General features: G+C 36.7%; 2 protein-coding genes across 2 annotated transcripts in view; one reads left to right on the forward strand and one right to left on the reverse strand.

The window, feature by feature from the left end:
• Positions 1–7,972: 7,972 nt before the first annotated feature.
• Positions 7,973–22,745, reverse strand: nol8 (nucleolar protein 8). Its single transcript, XM_073844597.1, has 17 exons — positions 22,690–22,745; positions 21,460–21,613; positions 21,283–21,345; positions 21,116–21,194; positions 20,888–21,038; positions 20,730–20,795; positions 17,937–20,507; positions 17,253–17,420; positions 17,054–17,167; positions 16,880–16,970; positions 16,668–16,797; positions 16,490–16,573; positions 16,112–16,404; positions 15,834–15,969; positions 14,932–14,993; positions 14,732–14,814; positions 7,973–8,206 (listed from the first exon to the last, which is right to left on the reverse strand). Exons 2-17 carry the CDS (start codon positions 21,584–21,586, stop codon positions 8,147–8,149), a joined length of 4,278 nt encoding a protein of 1,425 aa, XP_073700698.1. The 5' UTR covers positions 21,587–21,613; positions 22,690–22,745; the 3' UTR covers positions 7,973–8,146.
• A 298-nt stretch (positions 22,746–23,043) lies between these two features.
• Positions 23,044–23,085, forward strand: part of cenpp (centromere protein P) — a 79,202-nt gene continuing 79,160 nt past the window's right edge. Inside the window, exon 1 of the mRNA XM_073844573.1 lies at positions 23,044–23,082. The gene's annotated coding sequence lies outside the window, so the exon portion shown is untranslated. The remainder of the gene's footprint in view (positions 23,083–23,085) is intronic.

Genomic DNA, 23,085 nt, shown 5'->3' on the forward strand with positions numbered 1-23,085 from the left:
TTAGTTTGATTTGGCCTGAGCCATGTGAGCTAAAAACCACATAAAACCATGTAGCAACATGCTAAAAACCCTCAGAGCATTTTAGCAACCACATATAGCAATACTGGTAACAAACCACAACACCCTGTAGCGCTGAGAGAGCAGCTTTCACATAAACAAAACACAGGTAAATCATGACTGCAGTACATTTTCTTTGCACCTGTAAAGTAAATCGACACATTTTAGTGCATTACTGCTTGCTAACTGGTTTTAATGTAAATGGTTTTGCTAACAGGACAGCGTCTGTGTTATTTTTGGTGGTTCCAAGATATTCAAGGCGTTCTCTAAATGACTCATCTGTTATATCTTCCACAGGAAACATGCTTTGTTATGATCATCACCATTATTTAAAGTCAATCAGGCCTATCTCGCAATTGCAAATTTGACACTTGCAACTGTGAATTGACAATTCAAAGAAAATTTAGATCTCTCAATTCTGGCTGCATAACTCACAATTCTGACTTTAGAACTCACAATTGTGAGTTTATACTTTAGAACTCTGAGTTGAAAGTCAGAATTGCCAGTTTGTATCATGCCAATTTGAGAATTTTGAGATATAAACTCACAATTCTAACTTTTTCTCTCAGAATTGCCAGATATAAACTCGCAATTGCAAGAAATAAAGTCAGTATTGCGAGATATAAACTCGCAATTGCAAGAAATAAAGTCAGTATTGCGAGATATAAAATCGCAATTTTGACTTATTTCTTAAAACTGCACGATATAAACTCGCAATTCTGACTTCTTTTCTCAGAATTGTGGGATATTAACTCGCAATTCGGACTTTTTTCTTAAAACTGCAAATATAAACTCACAATTCTGACTTTATAACTTGCAGTTGTAAGTATATATTTAAGAATCATAACTGCCGATTTGTATCATGCCCTTTTGAGAATTGATAGTGATATAAACTTGCAATTTTAACTTTTTTTCTCAGAATTGCCAGATATAAACTCACAATTGCAAGAAATAAAGTCAGTATTGCGAGATATAAAATCGCAATTGCGAGTTATAAAGTTAGAATTGGGGGATTTAAACTTACAATTTTGACTTTTTTTCTCAAAACTGCAGGATATAAACTCGCAATTCTGACTTTATTAATTCACATGTGTGAGTATATATTTCATAATTCTGAGTTAAAAGTCATAATTGCCAGTTTGCACCACGCCATTGTGAGAATTGATAGTAATATAAACTTGCAATTCTGACTTTTTTCTCAAAACTGTGAGATATAAACTCGCAATTGACTTTTCTCAAAACTGTGAGATATAAACTCGCAATTCTGACTTTTTTTCCTCAAAACTGCAAATATAAACTCGCAATTGCAAGTTATATAGTCAGAATTGCGGGACATAAATTCACATTTTGGACTTATTTTCTCAGAATTGTCAGATATAAACTCACAATTCTGACTTATTTTCTCAGAGTTGACAGATATAAACTTGCAATTGCAAGAAATAAAGTCAGTGTTGCGAGATATAAAATCGCAATTGCGAGTTATGAAGTCAGAATTGCGGGATATAGACTTGCAATTCTCACTTTTTTCTCAAAACTGTGAGATATAAACTCACAATTCTGACTTTTTTTCTCAAAACTTCAAATATAAACTCGCAATTGCGAGTTATAAAGTCAGAAATGTGGGATATAAAATCACAATTCTGACTTTTTTTCTTAAAACTGTGAATATAAAAACAATTGCGAGTTATAAAGTCAGAAATGTGGGATATAAACTTGGAATTCTGACTTTTTTTCTCAAAAACTGCAAATATAAACAATTCTGACTTCATAACTCGCAGTTAAAAGTTGCCAGTTTGCGTCACACCATTTTGAGAATTGATAGTGATATAAACTCGCAATTGCGACTTTTTTCTCAAAACTGTGAATATAAACTGACAATTGTGGGATATAAACTCACAATTGTGACTCTTGCATTTGTGAATTTATATCTCGCAATTCTGAGTTTTTTTTTTTTTTTTCCAAAATTGTGGGATAAACTCACAATTGCTTGTTAGAGTCAGAATTGCTGGGTATAAATTCACAATTTGGACTTATTTTCTCAGAATTGGTGGATATAAACTTGCAACTGGGACTTCTTTTCTCAGAACTGCTGGATATAAACATGCAATTTTCACTTTTTTTCTCAAAACTGTGGGATTATTAACTTGCAATTCAGACATTTTTTTCTCAGAATTGGCGGATATAAACTTTTAACATTAAAATACGATGTTACCTTTAGATATAATGCAACATTTCAACTCGCAGTTCTCAATTAAGTGTGATTTTTGGCCTTAAATAGTAAAAAGTTGGGGAATCTCTGCACTAGATTCACAGTCATCACTAATACACATTTAAAATCGACATAAAAGATACAAAAATGAATTCAGTTTAAACTGGAATGCTATGGTTATAATATGTGACCCTGGACCACAAAAAACTAGTCATAAGGGTCAATTTCTTGACATTGAGATTTATACACCACCTAAAAGATAAATAAATAAGCTTTCCATTGATGTATGATTTGTTATGATAGTGAAATGTTTGACCGAGATAACTTTTTAAAAATCTGGAATCTAAGGGTGCACAAAAAAAAAAAAAAAAAAAAAGAGAAAATCGCCTTTTAAGTTGTCCAAATGAAGTTCTAAGCAATGCATATTACTAATCAAAAATTTTTACAGTATGAAATTGACAAAATATCTTCATGGAACACAATCTTTATTTGATATCCTAATGATTTTTGGCATAAAAGAAAAATCTATAATTTACATACAATCTATTTTTGGCTACTGCTACCAATAAACCCGTGCTACTTAAGACTGGTTTTGTGGTCCAGAGACACATATGATTGGTAATGAAATAAAAATGCAAAATTGAATCATTTTACTAGTGTTCTCAAACTTTTGGACTGCTTACATACTTTTCTATCTTTAACACACACACACACACATGCACAAATTAGTTTCAGTACAACTGTTACTACAAAATCATCCTCTTCTCATTTAAGAATAAGTTTTTACATTAAGAGCTACTACAAATACACAAAGACTAAACCAAAGCCTGAGGCTTGAAATGAAGACATTTGCAGCTTTTCTAACTGTTTCTGTGCAACCAGATCCACCCGCACACTGACACACCCCTTAGCTAACTATATGCCATTGAGTAAATAAACCTCAGCCTGTTGCAACAAGCTTATTGGAACGCTGCTAATTTTAGTGCCATTCGACACCATCCCCTTTCCTTCTTTTTAATATTTTGCCCCATAACACGTTTTGGTGCCAAACGCTGCTTGTGTAACACCAAGAAGTGTGGAAGAGAGGTATTTTGACTCCTCTCAGAGCACAAACAGACATTCCTGCTGTCACACACTAACCTGATTAGCCAAAGCATCAGCCAATCAGAAATCAGGAAGCCTTTAAAATGGCCGTTGATGACGGCCCGTCATATTAGCATCATCCTATCGTGGAAGACGCCAGTGTTATCTGAGCCCCTTCGCTTGGATCTGAACAGTAATAGTTATGGATCCCAAAACAAGTCCTCTTTGAGCAGTCGAGGGCAGGATGGGGTGGGATTTGAGGAACAGAGGGAGGAGTGTTTGGGGTGAAAACACACAAGACCTTTAAGTATGGAAAAGTACTGACTTTTGAGAGTTTTTTTTTTCCAGGAGTAAACGCATGACGGATCATTGCAAAGTCTTGCGCAACAGCATCTGTTGCTGCAGGCCGCAGATATACATCAATCATTTGTTTGTAGGAATGCTAAAGCTAATATTTTACTGTAAGAATTTATGTAATTTGTGTATACAAGGTACCAAGTCCAAAGCAGTTTAGAGTGTGTGTAAAACTGCTCAGTTTACACTCGCAGGCAGTGTGTCTGTGTGTCATTTGGGGGAAGGGCTGTTATTCTATTCAGACGCAGGCTAGTCACGTGACTCTGCCTTTTTGAGCTGGCTAACGCATTAGTAACAGGTAACTGTGGAAGTTATTCACACTATGAGTGGAATTTATGAAGTAACATGTAAATATTTCAAACCAGCACGCATTCTGGTTCCTCCCCGCTCAGAGATTAGCCTCCCTTTCTCACAAAAAACATTCCAGGAACGTTTCCTGCAGGTTATTAAAAAGAGAACCTACAGGGAATGTTCTTATTTGGTTCCCCAAATGGGAAACAAGTGGCCAAAACCCCTCTAAAACCAGCCTGCTGACCAGCTAAAACCAGCCAACCAGCCTAGGCTGGTTTTAGCAGTTTTTTTTCAGCAGGGATATGTGACAAAACTTTCTTAATCTTCATACAATCTTGTTGCAACTTAAAAATGTTTTTTTACAGACATGCCCAGCTAAGGATTTTTGGTTTTATTTACATTAAGAAAACTTTCCTGGCTAACCAACAGGGAACGTTCTTGGGAACATTCCGGGAACATTAGTTTTTGGTTCCCAGAACGTTCCCTGTTGGTTAGCCAGGAAAGTTTTCTTAACGTAAATAGAACGCTCCCTTTAGGTTAGGGGAACGTTCCTGGAACGTTCTCTTTAGGTTAGGGGAACATTCCAGGAATGTTTCCTGCAGGTTATTAAAAAGAGAACCTACAGGGAATGTTCCCGGAACGTTCTCATTTGGTTCCTCAAATCAAGTGTTTTGTTGAGAATATCCTATCAACATACACTGAGTGAACTTGTAATATTCTGGTTTCTAAATATTCACTTTTTTTATAGGCTGTTTTGAAACACACCAGTGACCCTGCTGAAAAAAACAGCTTGGTTGGCTGGTGTTAGCTGGTTTAAGCTGGAAGTAGCTGTTTTAAGCTGGTCTCCCAGCCTCACCAGCCTGGCCAGGCTGGAAAAGTGGCCAAAACCCCTCTAAAACTAGCCTGCTGACCAGCTATGACCACCTAAAACCAACCAACCAGCCTAGGCTGGTTTTAGCAGTTTTATTTCAGCTGGGATGTGTGACCATCCCCGTTCTTAATCTTCACACAATCTTGTAGCAACTCAAAAACATTTTCTACAGACATGCCCAGCTAACAATTTTTGGTTCTATTTACATTAAGAAAACTTTCCTGGCTAACCAACAGGGAGCGTTCTTGGGAACATTCCGAGAACGTTCGTTGTTGGTTCCCAGAACATTCCCTGTTTGTTAGCCAGGAAAGTTCTCTTAATGTAAATAGAACGCTCCCTTTAGGTTAGGGGAATGTTCCTGGAACGTTCCCTGCAGGTTATTAAAAAGAGAACCTACAGGGAACGTTCCTAGAACATATGGGAAACATATGGGAACATTAGGGGAACGTTCTGTGTTTGCTGGTTGAATGATTCCTCAAATCAAGTGTTTTGTTAAGAAGAGGTGTGTTATTAATTTATTTAGTGGTAAAACTTGCGTTTTTAGCAAAGTGGGTAAAAAAAAAATCCCATAAACATACATTGATAGAACTTGACTATTTAGAAACCAGAATATTACACTTTTTTTTTTTCACGGGCTGTTTTGAAACACACCAGTGACCCTGCTGAAAAAAAAAAAAAAACAGCTGAAACCAGCCTAGGCTGGTTGGCTGGTTTAAGCTGGTAAGCTGGTCTCCCAGCCTGGCCAGGCTGGTTTTAGCTGGTCAGCAAGCTGGTTTTAGAGGGGTTTTGACCACTGGTCAGGCTGGTTTTAGCTGGTCAGCAAGCTGGTTTTAGAGGGGTTTTGACCACTGGTCAGGCTGGTTTTAGCTGGTCAGCAAGCTGGTTTTAGAGGGGTTTTGACCACTGGTCAGGCTGGTTTTAGCTGGTCAGCAAGCTGGTTTTAGAGGGGTTTTGACCACTGGTCAGGCTGGTTTTAGCTGGTCAGCAAGCTGGTTTTAGAGGGGTTTTGACCACTGGTCAGGCTGGTTTTAGCTGGTCAGCAAGCTGGTTTTAGAGGGGTTTTGACCACTGGTCAGGCTGGTTTTAGCTGGTCAGCAAGCTGGTTTTAGAGGGGTTTTGACCACTGGTCAGGCTGGTTTTAGCTGGTGGTCGACCAGCCTGGCAGACCAGCTAAAACAAGCTACTTCCAGATCAGCCAACCAGCCTAGGCTGGTTTTAGCAGTTTTTTTTTTTCAGCAGGGATATGTGACAAAACTTTTTTAATCTTCACACAATCTTGTAGCAATTAAAAAACGTTTTCTACAGACATACCCAGCTAACAATTTTTGGTTCTTTTACATTAAGAAAACTTTTCTGGCTAACCAACAGGGAACGCTCCCTTTAGGTTCCCTTTCAGTCCTGGAATGTTCTCTTTAGGTTAGGAGAACGTTCTGGGAAAGTTCCCTGCAGGTTATTAAAAAGAGAACCTACAGGGAACATTCCTAAAATGGGAACATTAGGGGAACGTTCTGTGTTTGCTGGGTGAATGATTCCTCAAATCAAGTGTTTTGTTGAGAAGATTTTTTTAGTGGTAAAACTTGCGTTTTTAGCAGCCTGACCAGGTTGGGAAAATGGCCAAAAGCCTTCTAAAACTAGCCTGCTGACCAGCTATGAACATCTAAAACCAGGCTGGTTGACCACCTAAAACCAGCCAACCAGCCTAGGCTGGTTGTAGCTGTTTTTTTTCAGCAGGGACATGCTAACTACACTCATACTCATAACATATAGCATTAGCAACATGCTAAAAAAAATCACTCAAAACATCTTAACACCCTGACAGAGCCGCTTTTATTTCATCTAGGAAGTTCTAACATTATAAATGATCAAGATTGATGGCCTAAACAGGACATGGTAATACTAAATGGCAGTTTTGGGCGACTTATGTCACTGTAGAACAGCTGCTTCATTCCTTCACGAACTATAGACACCAGCTGTGATGTCACAGCGAAATCGGAAACCACAGCGTCCTGTTTATACACAGAACAGTGTTCACGACTATAGAACCACGTACGTGCTGCTTTGCCTATAGAGACCAAAACCACCGTCAATCAAACCAAAGTCAATGGTACATTGATGTTCTTGAAAACACACACCCACACAGATACAATATACGCTAGCTGGGCAGAGTCAAAAGGTTACTGTAGATTTATTAAGGGTTTCATCAGCAGACGAAAATAACAGTGCAAGATTTTTGCTCCTTGATTGATTGCACGTTTCATTCTTGGCATCTGCACAGACTGACGCTAAACAAGTTTAATGCCAACTTGCCTGAGCTTGTGTAACTTAAAAACACTCAGAGTCTAATCGAATTTGCAATTTAAGTAAGATGTGCTACAGTTCATTCAAGCGTTGATTTACTTGAACTGAAAAAGCCAAAAAGTGACCAGTTACAGTTTAAAACACATAGCTATGTGTTTTTATGTACACATATGCAAATTTGAACCTAAATTCTTACTATATAAGATATCACTCATATATTAGAGACGTATTTCTACGTAAAAATATTAGTTGAAATTACAAAAATCTCTGTTATCAAAACCCATGAATAACAAAATCTTTAAGCATTTAAGTTTACACAAGAGTAAAGACTCCAGTTAGCCTTTTGCACTAGTGAGTGTAAACTGCTTGAGTCTGCAGATATGGGTAAGAATAAACACTAGGGGTCAAATATCACTATCATGAGGCAAAATGGGATCTAGGACAAGGCTGAAGAGTTTTCTCAATCATGTTTGCACGTACAAGCACTGTTTTCCCTAAAATCTGAAGTTGCTTTGTAGCTGTTGACATTGTGTAAGTGACTAGATGCAAAAAAAAAAAAAAAAAAGGCAGCAAATGATAAAGAATGTTATGCATATGCATATATATGACATTTGCATGATCCTCTGTGCAGAATATATATACTTCACGATTTTAAGCATGGCACGTGCAAACACATAAAAAGCAGAGTGTAGGTTTTCTAGAAAACAACTTTGTGGGCTGATCCCGTGGTTTGGAGAAAGTGAGTGGGGAATGAAAACAAACACTGAAGCCTGCTGAAACAGTCATGAAAGTATTATCACACCGCCCTCTAGTGGTAATAACCAACATTTATTCTCTCAAATCATTCAATCATACAAAGAGAATATGCATTAGATACTGTTATTTTGAATAATAAATTACATCTATTAAACAGAATATGAAAAATGTCTCTGAAAACCTTTCAACCTCTTTAGTAAAAAATGTGTTTCAATACTTTCAGCTGTTCAGGTCTTCAGCGAAGGCCTCTGGCGTCGTTTGGCATCTCTGTGCTTCTTGCGACACTCCTGTTGGGGGTGAAAACGGCTTTTAAATGTCACATAACCACTTTAAAATATATTTAACCACAATTGGTTTCAAGCAAAGGGTCTGAGCATAAAATGTATTTGAACAATATGCACGTATAAGTAATATGTTACAAAAAAAAAGATTAAAGTCGTAATATTTTGAGAATAAAGTCGTAATATTTTGAGAATAAAGTCGTAATATTTTGAGAATAAAGTCAAAATACTACGAGAATAAAGTCAAAATACTACGAGAATAAAGTCAAAATATTACGAGAATACAGTCATAATATTTTGAGAATAAAGTCAAAATTACCAGGAAAAAGTCAAAATACTACGAGAATAAAGTCAAAATACTACGAGAATAAAGTCAAAATATTACGAGAATACAGTCAAAATATTTTCAGAATCAGAATCAGAATCAGAATGAGCTTTATTGCCAGGTATGTTTGCACATACTAGGAATTTGTTTTTGTGACAGAGCTCCACAGTGCTACAGAATGACAGTGACAAGACGATACATATTATAAAAAGAACAATATACAAGTATACAAGACAGACAATGTGCAAAAATAGCAAAGACATTTGAATGGAAGTAAGTATGTGCTTTAAATAAATAACGGAAAAATGAATAAAGAATGTATAGTGTTGTATGTTCCACGATCAAGTGTTCATGAGATGGATTGCCTGAGGAAAGAAACTGTTTCGGTGTCTGGTCGTTCTAGTGCTCAGTGCTCTGTAGCGCCGACCGGATGGTAACAGTTCAAAAAGTGAGTGTGCTGGATGTGAGGGGTCCAGAGTAATTTTGGCAGCCCTTTTTCGTACTCTGGATAAGTACAGATCTTGAAGGGTAGGGAGGGTAGTACCAATGATTCGCTCAGCAGTCCGGACTATCCGACGTAGTCTTCTGAGATCAGAATTTGTAGCTGAGCTGAACCAGACAGTAATTGAAGTGCAGAGGACGGATTCAATGATGGCAGAGTAAAACTGTTTCAGCAGTTCCTGTGGCAGGTTGAGCTTCCTCAGCTGGCGGAGGAAGTACAGCCTCTGCTGGGCCTTTTTCACAATGGAGTCTATGTGAATGTCCCACTTCAGGTCCTGAGAGATGGTGTTGCCAAGGAACCTGAATGACTCCACTGTGTTTACAGTGCTGTCCATGATGGTGAGTGGGGGGAGAGCAGGGGGGGTTTTCCTGAAGTCTATGATCATCTCCACAGTCTTGAGCGTGTTGAGCTCCAGGTTGTTATGACTGCACCAGACAGCCAGCTCTTTTACCTCCTGTCTGTAAGCAGACTCGTCACCGTCCTGAATGAGGCCGATAAGTGTGGTGTCGTCTGCAAACTTCAGGAGCTTGACAGAGGGGTCTTTGGAGGTACAGTCATTTGTATACAGGGAGAAGAGCAGTGGGGAGAGGACACAACCCTGAGGGGCGCCAGTGCTGATAGTCCGGGTGCTGGATGAGAATTTTCCCAGCCTCACTAGCTGCTGCCTGTCTGTCAGGAAGCTGTTGATCCACTGACAGACTGATGTGGGCACAGAGAGCTGAGTTAGTTTGGGCAGGAGGAGGTTTGGGATGATAGTGTTGAAGGCTGAACTGAAGTCCACAAACAGGATCCTCGCGTAAGTCCCTGATTTGTCCAGATGCTGCAGTATGAAATGTAGACTCATGTTCACTGCATCATCTACAGACCTGTTTGCACGATAAGCAAACTGCAGGGGGTCCAGTGAGGGTCTGGTGATGTCCTTCAGATAAGCCAGAACCAGTTTCTCAAACGACTTCATGACGACAGATGTTAGCGCCACAGGTCTGTAGTCGTTAAGTCCTGTTATTTTGGGTTTCTTTGGAATGGGGATGATTTCAGAACGTTTGAGAGAGGCGGGGACTTCACACAACTCCAAAGACCTATTGAAGATCTGTGAGAAAATGGGTGCCAGCTGATCTGCACAGGTTTTCAGACAGGCTGGTGTGACACCGTCAGGGCCTGGTGCCTTTCTTCTTTTGTTCTTTTTGAAGACCTTGCGTACCTCATCTTCACTGATTTGAATGGGAGTTGCAGGAGTGGGGGAGAGGGGTGATGTTGGAGGTGTAAATGGTGTCTTTTCAAACCGACAATAGAACTCGTTCAGATCGTCTGCCAGTTGCTGATTCTGCAAAGTGCTGGGGGATGATGTCTTGTAATTGGTGATGTGTTTTAGACCTTTCCACACTGATGAAGAGTCACTGGAATGAAATTGGTTCCTTATCTTTTCGGAATAATTTCTCTTTGCCACTTTGATCTCCTTTTCCAGTGTGTATTTGGCCTCTTTATACAAGACTTTGTCCCCTTTCCTGTAAGCATCATCTTTGACATGACGAAGCTGTCTGAGTTTTGCAGTGAACCATGGTTTGTCGTTGTTGTAAGTTAAGCGAGTCCTGGTAGGAATGCATAAATCCTCACAGAAACTGATATATGAAGTAACAGTCTCTGTAAGCTCGTCCAGATCAGTAGCAGCAGCTTCAAAAACACTCCAATCAGTACATTCGAAACAGGCTTGTAAAGCCCGCTCTGTTTCGTTGGTCCATCTCTTTACAGACTTTGCTACAGGTTTAGCAGATTTAAGTTTTTGCCTGTAGGTTGGTATAAGATGAACCAGGCAGTGATCAGAAAGTCCCAAAGCTGCCCGTGAGACAGAGTGATATGCATTCCTTATTGTGGTGTAACAGTGGTCCAATATATTTCTATCTCTGGTCGGACATGTGATGTGCTGTCTGTATTTTGGAAGTTCACGGGAGAGATTTGCTCTATTAAAATCCCCAAGAATGATTAAAACAGAGTCCGGGTGTTGTTGTTCTGTCTCTGTGATGTGATCAGCGAGTTTCTGTAACGCCAGGCTCACGTGCGCTTGCGGTGGAATGTACACACTCACGAGAATGAACGAGCAAAACTCTCGCGGCGAATAGAACGGCTTACAGTTTATGAAAAGCGCTTCAACATCAGAACAGCATATTTTCTTTAACACTGTTACATCTGTACACCACCTCTCATTGATGTAAAAGCACGTCCCGCCGCCGCGCGATTTCCCCGTCGATTCTGCGTCGCGGTCTCCTCTGAACAGCTGATATCCCGGGAGATGAATCGCGCTGTCCGGTATAGCCGCGTTCAGCCAGGTTTCCGTGAAACACAGAGCAGCAGAGTGTGAGAAGTCCTTATTTGTCCGGGAGAGCAGAAGGAGTTCGTCCGTTTTGTTTGGTAGAGACCGAAGATTTGCCAAATGTATGCCTGGCAGTGTCATCCTGAATCCACGCTGACGAAGCTTCACGAGCGCGCCGGCGCGCTTCCCCCGCGTCCTGCGCGTCCTGCGCGTCCTGAAGCCTTTGGTAAGCGCCGCCGCTCCGCCAACTATGATGTTGAGCAAAACGTCCGAATAATCAAAGAATACAGTCAAAAGAGAATACAGTCAAAATATTTTGAGAATACAGTCAAAATATTTTGAGAATACAGTCAAAATTACCAGGAAAAAGTCAAAATATTACGAGAATAAAGTCAAAATACTACGATAATAAAGTCAAAATATTACGATAATAAAGTCAAAATACTACGATAATAAAGTCAAAATACTACGATAATAAAGTCAAAATACTATGAGAATAAAGTCAAAATACTATGAGAATACTATGAGAAAATACTATGAGAATACAGTCAAAATATAATACTATGAGAATACAGTCAAAATATAATACTATGAGAATACAGTCAAAATATAAATACTATGAGAATACAGTCAAAATATTACAATAATAAAGTCAAAATACTACGATAATAAAGTCAAAATATTACGATAATAAAGTCAAAATACTACGATAATAAAGTCAAAATATTACGATAATAAAGTCAAAATACTACGATAATAAAGTCAAAATATTACGATAATAAAGTCAAAATACTATGAGAATACAGTCAAAATATTACGATAATAAAGTCAAAATATTACGATAAAGTCAAAATACTACGAGAATAAAGTCAAAATACTACGAGAATAAAGTAAAAATATTATGAGAATACAGTCAAAATATTACGATAATAAAGTCAAAATATTACGATAAAGTCAAAATACTACGAGAATAAAGTCAAAATATTATGAGAATACAGTCAAAATATTACGATAATAAAGTCAAAATATTACGATAATAAAGTCAAAATATTACGATAATAAAGTCAAAATACTATGAGAATAAAGTCAAAATACTACGAGAATAAAGTCAAAATATTATGAGAATACAGTCAAAATATTACGAGAATAAAGTCAAAATACTACGAGAATAAAGTCAAAATACTACGAGAATAAAGTCAAAATACTACGAGAATACAGTCAAAATATTATGAGAATACAGTCAAAATATTACGATAATAAAGTCAAAATATTACGATAAAGTCAAAATACTACGAGAATAAAGTCAAAATATTATGAGAATACAGTCAAAATATTACGATAATAAAGTCAAAATACTATGAGAATAAAGTCAAAATACTACGAGAATAAAGTCAAAATATTACGAGAATAAAGTCAAAATACTATGAGAATAAAGTCAAAATACTACGAGAATAAAGTCAAAATATGAGAATACAGTCAAAATATTACGAGAATAAAGTCAAAATACTACGATAATAAAGTCAAAATACTACGAGAATACAGTCAAAATATTATGAGAATACAGTCAAAATATTACGATAAAGTCAAAATACTACGAGAATAAAGTCAAAATACTACGAGAATACAGTCAAAATATTATGAGAATACAGTCAAAATATTACGAGAATACAGTCAAAATATGAGAATACAGTCAAAATATTACGAGAATAAAGTCAAAATACTACGAGAATAAAGTCAAAATACTACGAGAATACAGTCAAAATATTATGAGAATACAGTCAAAATACTACGAGAATAAAGTCAAAATATGAGAATACAGTCAAAATATTACGAGAATAAAGTCAAAATACTACGAGAATAAAGTCAAAATACTACGAGAATACAGTCAAAATATTATGAGAATACAGTCAAAATATTACGAGAATACAGTCAAAATATTACGAGAATACAGTCAAAATATTACGATAATAAAGTCAAAATATTACGATAAAGTCAAAATACTACGAGAATAAAGTCAAAATATTATGAGAATACAGTCAAAATATTACGATAATAAAGTCAAAATATTACGAGAATAAAGTCAAAATACGAGAATAAAGTCAAAATACTACGAGAATACAGTCAAAATATTACGAGAATACAGTCATATTTTGAGAATAAAGTCAAAATTACCAGGAAAAAGTCTAAATACTACAAAAATAAAAGTCAAATTATTATGAGAATAAAGTCAAAATATTACGATAATAAAGTCAAAATACTACGACAATAAAGTCAAAATATTATGAGAATAAAGTCAAAATATTACGAGAATAGAGTCAAAATATTACGTGAATCAAGTCAAAATACTACGAGAATAAAGTCGTAATAATATTTTGAGAATAAAGTCGAAGTCCTACAAGAAAAGTCGAGAATAAAGTCTATATGTTTCTAGAATAGTCTAAATGTTTTGAGAATTAATTTGTAGCAATTACGAGATTAGAGTTATAATATTTTGAGAGTATATTCTAGCCTATTATGCATGCAAATGGCCCAGATCGAGAGCACCAGGAATATTCCCTTTAAAATCTGTCAGTTTTATAGCAAAATAGAAACAATATGTCTATTACAATAATGTTTTTCACTCTCTTTAATATGCTCTTTTATACTACAATAATAAAGTTGAAATACTATGAGAATAAAGTCGAAATACTATGAGGATAAAGTTGAAATACTATGAGAATAAAGTCAAAATACTATGAGGATAAAGTTGAAATACTATGAGAATAAAGTCAAAATTGCAAGAATTAATTTGTAGCAATTACAAGATTAAAGTTATATTTTAAGAGTATATTCTAGCCTATTGCACATGCAAATAGCCCAGATTGAGATCACCGTGAGATATTCCAAAGTCTCAGCTTTCAAAATCTGTCAGTTTTATAGCGAAATACAAACAATATGTCTATTACAATAATATGTTTTTCATGCTCTTTAATATGCCATGACAGATCTCTGTATTCACTTCAGTTTAAGCGGCATGTGAGTCAATCATCTTTCTGATCACAATAACAAGTTTTATTAAATTAGGCTACTGTTTTTCCATGCCTTCTGATGATCCTTCACTTTTGTCTTTCAAAATATTATAACTTTAATTCTACGTTTTAAAATCTCAAAACATTTGGACTTTGATCTCGACTTTATTTTCATAATATTTCGACGTTATTCTCTAAATATTACGACTTTAATCTCATAATCTTAGATTTTTTTGATTTTTCAACGAGCCCTTAAAACGCCATCGTAAATATGCACAATACACATGCATTTGAATTTTGGAGGCATAATGAAACATTTAGCTTCATTTAGAGTGAAATTAAGATTTGTATGATTCATTTTTCCATAGGAATCAGACATCTGCAGTACCTCTTTAAGCACTGTCCTCTTCTCTTCCCAGGTTTCCCTCTGGTCTTGTAGTTTTACACTTCTACAAAACATTCCTGGCCCATCTGAAGAAAAGTAGTAATTATTTAAATATGCTGTAGATGTGATATTTATAATTGAGAGCGAATGTTATGAAGTTGACAGACTGATAGATATTTAGGGGGAAAAGGTTTAAACCTCACCTTTTAACCGTTCGTCATCTTGAAAGAAAAAGAAAAACACCTTTTTTGATGTTGTCGGCTCCCTGCGAAAAAATATAAATGGAAGTTGAATCAAAATGTAATCTAAAGCATATAGATATACACAAAACATATGTTTGCTTATTTGTACAAATTTCAGTCTATGTCATTTTAATATTTATGTATTTTACATGTTTTTAACATATTAACCCAAAACTTAAATTTTATATCCCCAATTTTCAATCTCTGTTTTCAATATTGACTAATCAGTGGGTTTAGTGATCCATCTTAAGTAAAGACTTGGAAGTATGGCTTGATATAAATTATGTCTCTTAACTGAAATATGTCATATAAAATCCATGAAAGAATAAGGTTATTTAAAAAAATCCACATAGTTTCATACATATTTTGGACTATAGGGGGTGCCATTATTTTTGATGACATAAAATGTTTGCACTGTGAGCTACCACCGCTAACTGTCACTATTTTTACCGTAACACAACTTGGAAAATAAAATACTGATACGATGCCACATTTTGTGGCTTTTGCTGGTATTTTCAGTCGAAGGGCAACAAGAGAATTGATGAAAGTCTTAACTGCTTTTATAGCGATAAGACGACGAGAAAAGAATGTGAAAATGCCTGTGGATGAATAACATTTCATAAAGACCTGCGTCTTTGTTCTCTCCACTTTAGCCCTGACACCTTTGAGGCTTTTTTTTTTTTTTTTTTTTTTTAGACAAGAACTACTGAAAGAGCTTACAAATGGCAGAGACAAGAAACGCTAGATGCCATCCTGGCAGGATGCAAACATGCCAACGCTTATGACGCCTATAAACTATACTATAAACCACAAACTGTAAATGATTATAGTGTCATTTAAATGCTAATGTATTTATTAATTACTCTGTGATTTTGCTGGAAGCGGTTTGGTCCTCCTCATCCTCGTCCACTCCTTCCTCGTCTGAACTGCTGTCCTGGAATCGAGGGTCCACTTGCCAAGAGAACTTGGCTCCTTTTAATGTCTCTATATTGTACTCGTCTAATTGGGCCAAAAAAATAAAAAATAAAAAATAAATTTTTATAATATAACGTTTGACAAAACAATGGTAAAAGACAATTTTAAAGCGCAAGGATATACTCAATTTAACTACAATGAAAAATTACGTAAATGATCGGTGCACCTGTCTTGTTAGTTGTCTCCGCCACTGTGTCCTCGCCAAAGAATGAAAACTTGAATCCACCAGAAGTGTCTTCTTTTGCTTCTACATTAGAAGTGAAGGAAACCTCCATGGGTTTAATTATATCTTCAGTCTCTTCTGCCTCTTTATCCCAAAACACCGTTTCCTTCTCTTCCTCATTTTCTTTGGTCGTCCCGAAGACCTCCTTGAAATCCACAGAGACGTCAAAGTAAATGTCCTTAGAAACTTCAGGGAGTTTTTCAGCCTCTATGTGTTTCTTTCGCTTTTCCGCTTTGCTGTCCAACACAAAAAATGCCAATGTTAAATAACATCATGATGAGTCAGGTTAGTAAAGTAGTAAAATCCAAAAACATGTATCACCTCTCTTTTTTCGGTTCCTCTGTTTTGGTCTCAAAAGTAACGTGTTCTTCTTGTGTCGGGTCGTAATGCAGGCTCGAAACATCTCTGCAAAGCCAAACAATGTAATGTGTATGTAAACCTTGAAAAACAAATAAGGAGACCAAAAAATGTGCTGAAGGAACATCTAAAGAAATCATACTTGAACATCTTGCCCTTTCTGGTGTTTTGTGGTTGTATGTTGGTTTTTAAAATGCTCTGAAGGATGTCTAGACTTTTCTTTTTCTCCTCAAGAAGTTGTTCATCTTCGTCTTTTTCTGGAGCCACTGCATCTGAAATTTAAAACACAGAAGCTTGTGAATAATTCTTTCAAACACACTGAAACCCAAGAACATGCTCAAGTAAATAAATCACCTTGATCTTCAGCCTCTTCGTCACTTTCTAGAAATCTAGAATCGACCTGGAATCTCGAATCGGTTCCGAATCGGGCCTGCAGCTGCATAAGCTGAAAATAAGATGAAGAGAGATGAATGAGAAATCAAACAAACTCCGAATCTCTCCATCCTGAAAGAGACTCCCAATCCAAACCTTCTGTCCAGCTTTGCCCTCAAACTGCGGCTTGATCTGGAAACGATCATCCTCAGGATCATCGTCCTCATCTTCACTGTCAAACAACTTGCTCCCTCCTGGCTTGTTGTTCTTCTGTGAATTAACAATGGAAACATGAAGAACAAATTGAAGAACTGAAGAAGATAAACTTCCAATTCCAATCTTGGTTCATATTTGCCTTTTCTATTGACATGGACATTTGTTGATCTTCATCAGATCCTGAATCACCCTCAAAGAGGCTCTTTTTCACGTTTGTTCGTTGTGCTTCTGGTCTGCTTGTGGTTTCATCCTCTTCTTCATCAGAATCAAACACAATGTGTTTGCTTTTGTTCTCTTTCCCTGCGTCCTGGAAAAGATCACCTTAGAGTAAATGACTTCAAAAATCTCAAAACACTAAGACAAATTAAATTTTCAGTGAATTATGACTTTGAATTCAGGATGTAATGATATTAAAAGTCAGGTCTCTACAGATAATAATCATTTTATAATTAATGTACAATAAATCAATGAACTTCACAATCAAAACATACAAAAAGTACAAACATCTGCAAAATAGTGAAGCTATCAAAACACAAATTACAAATGTGTATTTATTAGCAATGTTTCAGAAGTTGTTACACAACGCAAATGATTGCAAGCCTGTTTTTTTTTTATAATTATTTTTTTAAAGCATTTTGCAAGATTTGGGTCTGCAAGAATTTTCGCCTTTATAATTAATTTACGAATAATGACATAAAATAAGAAATGGCCAATATTAAAATTCAATTTCTTCTGAATAATTTAAAAATAAAACATTAAAACTAAAAATCACTCATTTTAAATTCTACACATGAATCATAACATTTTAAGTAGCTCTACTCACTACTTTAGAAAGAGCCCCTTGAATGAGTTTCTTCTGCTGCTCGGTTTCTTTCTGTCGTTGCTTCAGTGCCGCAAGACGTTTCTGGTTGTCCTGCTGTTGTTTCTGAGCGTCTACGACAGTTGAGTAAACACCATCTGGATGTGAAACAACTTTCTCCTGACCGTTCTTCAGAGTCTGAGTTCTGGACTTTTCATCATCACTAGTTTCCGATTCCTCACTAGAAGAATGACTACAGGAGGACTTGGAGGTCTGCTTGGATTTGATTGAGTCACTAGAGCTAACCGTTTTCACTTTGGTTTCTGAGATGGTTCTTGCCGATTGTGTTACTGAAGATGTTTTAGACACTTTAGCATTATCTTCTTCCCCGCTGCTTTCAGATTCTTCACTTGAAGAGTCACTACTCGAAGATCTGGAGGGCTTTGTCTGTTTGGGTTTGATTGAGGAATTAGATCTAACAGTTTTTAGCTCAGTTTCAGGGATGTCTGAAGATGTTTTGGAGGTGAGGACTTTAGCATTATCTTCTTCCTCGCTGCTTTCAGATTCCTCACTAGAAGAGTCACTACTGGATGATTTGGAGGTCTTCCTCTGCTTAGGCTTGAATGAGGTATTAGAGCAAACAGTTTTTACTTCGGTTTCTGGGATGGTTCTTGCCGGTTGTGTTGCTGAAGATGTTTTGGAAATGGAGACTTTAGCATTATCAGTTTCCTCACTACTTTCTGATTCCTCACTAGAAGAGTCGCTACTGGAGGATCTGGAGGTCTTCGTCTGCTTGGGCTTGACTGGGGTCTTTGATTTGTTGGAGCTAAGAGTCTTTATTTCGGTTTTAGAGATGGTTTTTACAGACTGTGTTGCTGAAGATATTTTTGAAGTACAAACTTCAGCACTATCTTTTTTATTTTCTTCCTCGCTGCTTTCCGATTCTTCACTAGAAGAGTCACTACTGGAAGAGCTGGAGGTCTTCATCTGCTTGGGTTTGATTGAGTTATTAGAGCTCACAGTTTTTACTTTAGTTTTAGGGATGTTTTTTGTCAATTGTGATGCTGAAGATGTTTTGGAAGTCAAGACTTTAGCATCATCATCTTCCTCGCTACTTTCAGATTCTTGACTAGAAGAGTCACATTTGACTGAAGTCTTTGATTCATTGGAGCTAACAGTCTTCATTTCGGTTTTAGGGATGCTTTTAACAGACTGTGTCACTGAAGATGTTTTGGAAGTAACGACTTTAGCATTATCTTCTTCCTCACTGCTTTCAGATTCTTCACTAGATCTGGATGTTTTCATCTGCTTGGCCTTAGCTTGGGTGTTTGAACTAACAGTCTTTAGTTTGGATTCAAGCATGGTTCTTACTGTTTGTGATGCTGAAGAAGTTTTAGATGTGAAGGCATCTTCATTACCACTTCTTTCTGATTCTTCACTAGAATCATCTCCTGAGGTGGATGCTTTATTCTTAAGTTTTAAAGGACGGTTTGAAGACTTTATACTTGTGTCTTCTGAGACGCTTTGTTCTTTCAACCTCACGTCTTGTTTGAGTCTTTTAGGAGATTCGCAGTCTGTACTTTGTGCGACTCTTTTCAGGCTTGGCTCTGGACCTTCGAAGAGATCCTTTGTCCCAACAAAAGCAGGAAGAGATACAGCTTTCACCTGATTCTTCTTCCTCTTCTTCTTACTTTCTTTCTCAGGGGTGTCGTCTCCAAGAAGCGAAGCGAGAATATCTTCTGGGTTATTGCCTTTTCTTTTGGGTGGTGTCTTGGGTTCTTCTACATTTTCATCATCTGAAATCACCTCTGCATTTTTAGCTAGCTGCTCCAAGTCTGCTAGAGAAAGATCTAAACGGTAGCAGTTCCCCATCAGGGCTTCATAATCAGTATCTACACTAACATCGCCATCATCTTCATCAGAAGCCTCATCACTACCATCAACAGATTCAGATGAAGACTTGTTTGTATTGGATTTTGTTAAAGAATCTTGACTAGCTGGTGCAGACCCAACTTGTGTTTTTTGGGTCTTTCTCTGGGTAAGTATTTCATCTGTGTCCGCAGAATCGTATTCCTCATCATCTTTTGATGAAGTTAGGGGCTTTTTTACACCATCTTGTTCTGCTCCACCCCAGAAAACGTTGGACTTGACAATAAAACCATCTCCCACCACCTCCAGGTTGTCATCATCTTCCACTGTAGAGGTTTGTTTTGAGTTCCTCAAAAGTTCTTGAGCAACCAACATCCTGATTTCGTCTTCAGAGTCATCATCGTTTCTCAAAACACAAACAGATTTTTGTTTTACTGTCCTTGTAGCAGAGAGTCCATTTTGTTGGATTGACATATTGTTTTTGTTTTCAATGGCAGCCGCAGGGATTCCATTTCTCTGAGCCAAATTACTAAGAAACAACCTTGCATCTATTTTAGGTCTTTTGGGACACGATTTCTGCTCTGGAAACTCTCCTCGCCTTTTCTTACTCATTTCATCATCTCCACCTTCAATCTCCCACGTCAGCTTGGACACCGATGTGACGTCATCCGCCGTCTCCAGTCTCTTGATGTTGTGGCAGTGTTTGGATGGATCGTACTTAAAGACGTATTTAAGAGTTAAGGGAAGATAGTGAATTACATTAAAATATGATTATTTTAAATTATTTTGAAATAAAATGTACACGTTTCAATGAAAAATTGTGGGACTGAATTATGAACATCTCAATGAGCTGTTCCTCTGAACAAAAGAGCACTTCCAAGCATATCTTTGTCAATGTTAAGTAAATCTTCATTAAATCCACTAGAATTTTAAAATGGAAAAGGATATCTTCTTTCCTTTAGACCCCAGATTCAGGACAGGAAGAACTCTCCCAAATTTACTCACGACCCAATTCTGGAAGAGTGGATACACACAAAACCAATGTTAAATCAGCATCTGGCCAATATTTACAACTGGCCAAATTAGCAAAAGAATATCACACAGACCTTATGGCCAGGAATTTCAGTTCCTGGAACAGCAGCTTTCATGTGAAAATTCTCAATGCCAGCTGCTTTAAGCGAGTCCACTAATTTCTCCTGAGGAATGATCTTTGGAGTCTTGGCGCTTTCAACCAGTTGCTGTCGTTCCTCAGCAAGTCTGAAAAATCCCCCATAAAGAATTAGTATATATAGTAACTGTTTACCTAATATTCATTGGTTTAAGAAGGTTCTTACTTATGTAGGAAGCTTTCTTTTGCCAACTGAATAAGCAAGGTTCCACCTTTCCATGTGGATTTATTTAAGATGCCTACACCTGTATAAAAAAAGCAAATGCACGGATTGATTTACTGCATGACAAGCAAGCGAGAAAGAATTTATTACATAACTGAAATAACACACACATCTTTTGTATTCGGCATCTGTGATGTTTATGTTGATGTAGCCAAATGTCTTCAGAGGAGCTCCTGCAAACAGATCACAAAGATGTCGTGCAAAATGGGAATAATATTGAAATTCAGCTCAAACATTCTATTGCGTTTAACAGTCAGATTTTCTTTGGTTTTCTTGAGAATTCCTACCATTCTCATCTTTCCTCGTAATGATTTCCACATCTGACACATCCCCAAATTTTCCAAATCTGTCTTTGAGGTCCTTCTCAGACACTGTGTGTCCGAGACCACCGATGTACAACCGTTTCATGGCCATATTTCATGCATCCAACCCCTTGTGTACCTTCAAAACACACATAATGAGCCACACAGAAGTCCCTAGATAAGCAAGCAACAAATAATACATGTACAGCATTGCAAAACTGACATTTGTGACCCTGGACCACAAAACCAGTCTTAAGTCGCTGGGGTATATTTGTAGCAATAGCCAAAAATACATTGCATGGGTCAAAATTTTTGATTTTTCTTTTATGCCAAAAATCATTAAGAAATTAAGTAAAGTTCATGTTCAATGAAGATTTTTTGTAAAATTCCTACTGTAAACATATCAAAATGTAATTTTTTATTTGTAATATGCATTGTTAAGAACCTAATTTGGACAACTTTAAAGGTGATTTTCTCAGTCTTTTTGATTTTTTTGCATCCTCAGATTTCTGATTTCAAATAGATGTATCTCAGTCAAATATTGTCCTATCCTAACAAACCATATATCAATAGAAAGCTTATTTATTGAGCTTTCGTATGATGTATAAATCTCAGTTTTGTCAAATTTAACCTTATGACTGGTTTTGTGGTCCAGGGTCACATTTGACAGCGACAAAGATGGACTCAACATCATACAAATACTGTTGGGAAAAAAACTCAAATGTGAAGACAATAATTGCTGCTCAAGGGGGGACCACATGATGATCCTTCTTCCTTTTATTTTTACAATAATTATAATCATTAAATATAAAAAATTGTATAACATTATTGTCATTTTCTAGACTAGTTACAACCTATTTTTTTCTTAAAAAAATAAGCAATACAATTGTATATAACAAATGCCTAAAGATTACACAAGGGTTATGCTGTATAACTCTACGTATCATTACTTGCCTTGTACACAAATGTAAGCACTAATTTTCATTAAAAAGAGAACATTTTAACTGCATTGCAAAAAGACACTTACAGCAACTATCAAATTTTGCAAATTTGATGTTTAAAACACGTAAGACACATGGACATGATTAATACCAAAGTACATATTGTACTATCCTATATTCTCAATGCATACTTCAACATATAGTTAAACAGCTACTAAAATATTTCATAAGACACAATAAAAGCATTATTGTAAACTAAAAAAAACAGACTTACGATCATGCCAGAGATTCACATGTACATACTGATGTTACACAGTAACTGTTCCGCTGTGACACCGTGGACGAGATTTTGGTTCCGCTTGCGATTGTAACGCAACATTATGGAAAGTTCCATCTACAAAACATACTCACTGAGTAAAGAAAAGCAATATTAGCAAAATTTCCAATTTATCCCATTCGCGATGATAATATTAGTCAGCACTAATAGACTTATAACAACTTTATATCATAATAATGCTATTTAGATGAACACTCAAAGGTTTTAGAGTGCTTCTGGATGTGGTTCACCCCTGCAGTTCTCAAGTGGTATGTTCCGTGTTGACGCGGGATTTAGTTGAATCAGTCAGAATCGCGAAGTCGCACGGTTCATCTTCAAGAGTACATTAAAGTA

The sequence above is a fragment of the Garra rufa genome, chromosome 7 (assembly GCF_049309525.1).
Source record: "Garra rufa chromosome 7, GarRuf1.0, whole genome shotgun sequence".
NCBI classification, from domain to species: Eukaryota; Metazoa; Chordata; class Actinopteri; order Cypriniformes; family Cyprinidae; genus Garra; species Garra rufa.

Coding starts and splice junctions, on each gene's coding strand:
- nol8 (XM_073844597.1), bottom strand. CDS start 21,586: ATGGCCATGAAACGGTTGTACATCGGTGGTCTCGGACACACAGTGTCT. Junction 21,346..21,459: donor TACGAGGAAAGATGAGAATG/GTAGGAATTCTC, acceptor ATCTGTTTGCAG/GAGCTCCTCTGAAGACATTT. Junction 16,574..16,667: donor AGAAAGGGCAAGATGTTCAA/GTATGATTTCTT, acceptor TTGGCTTTGCAG/AGATGTTTCGAGCCTGCATT.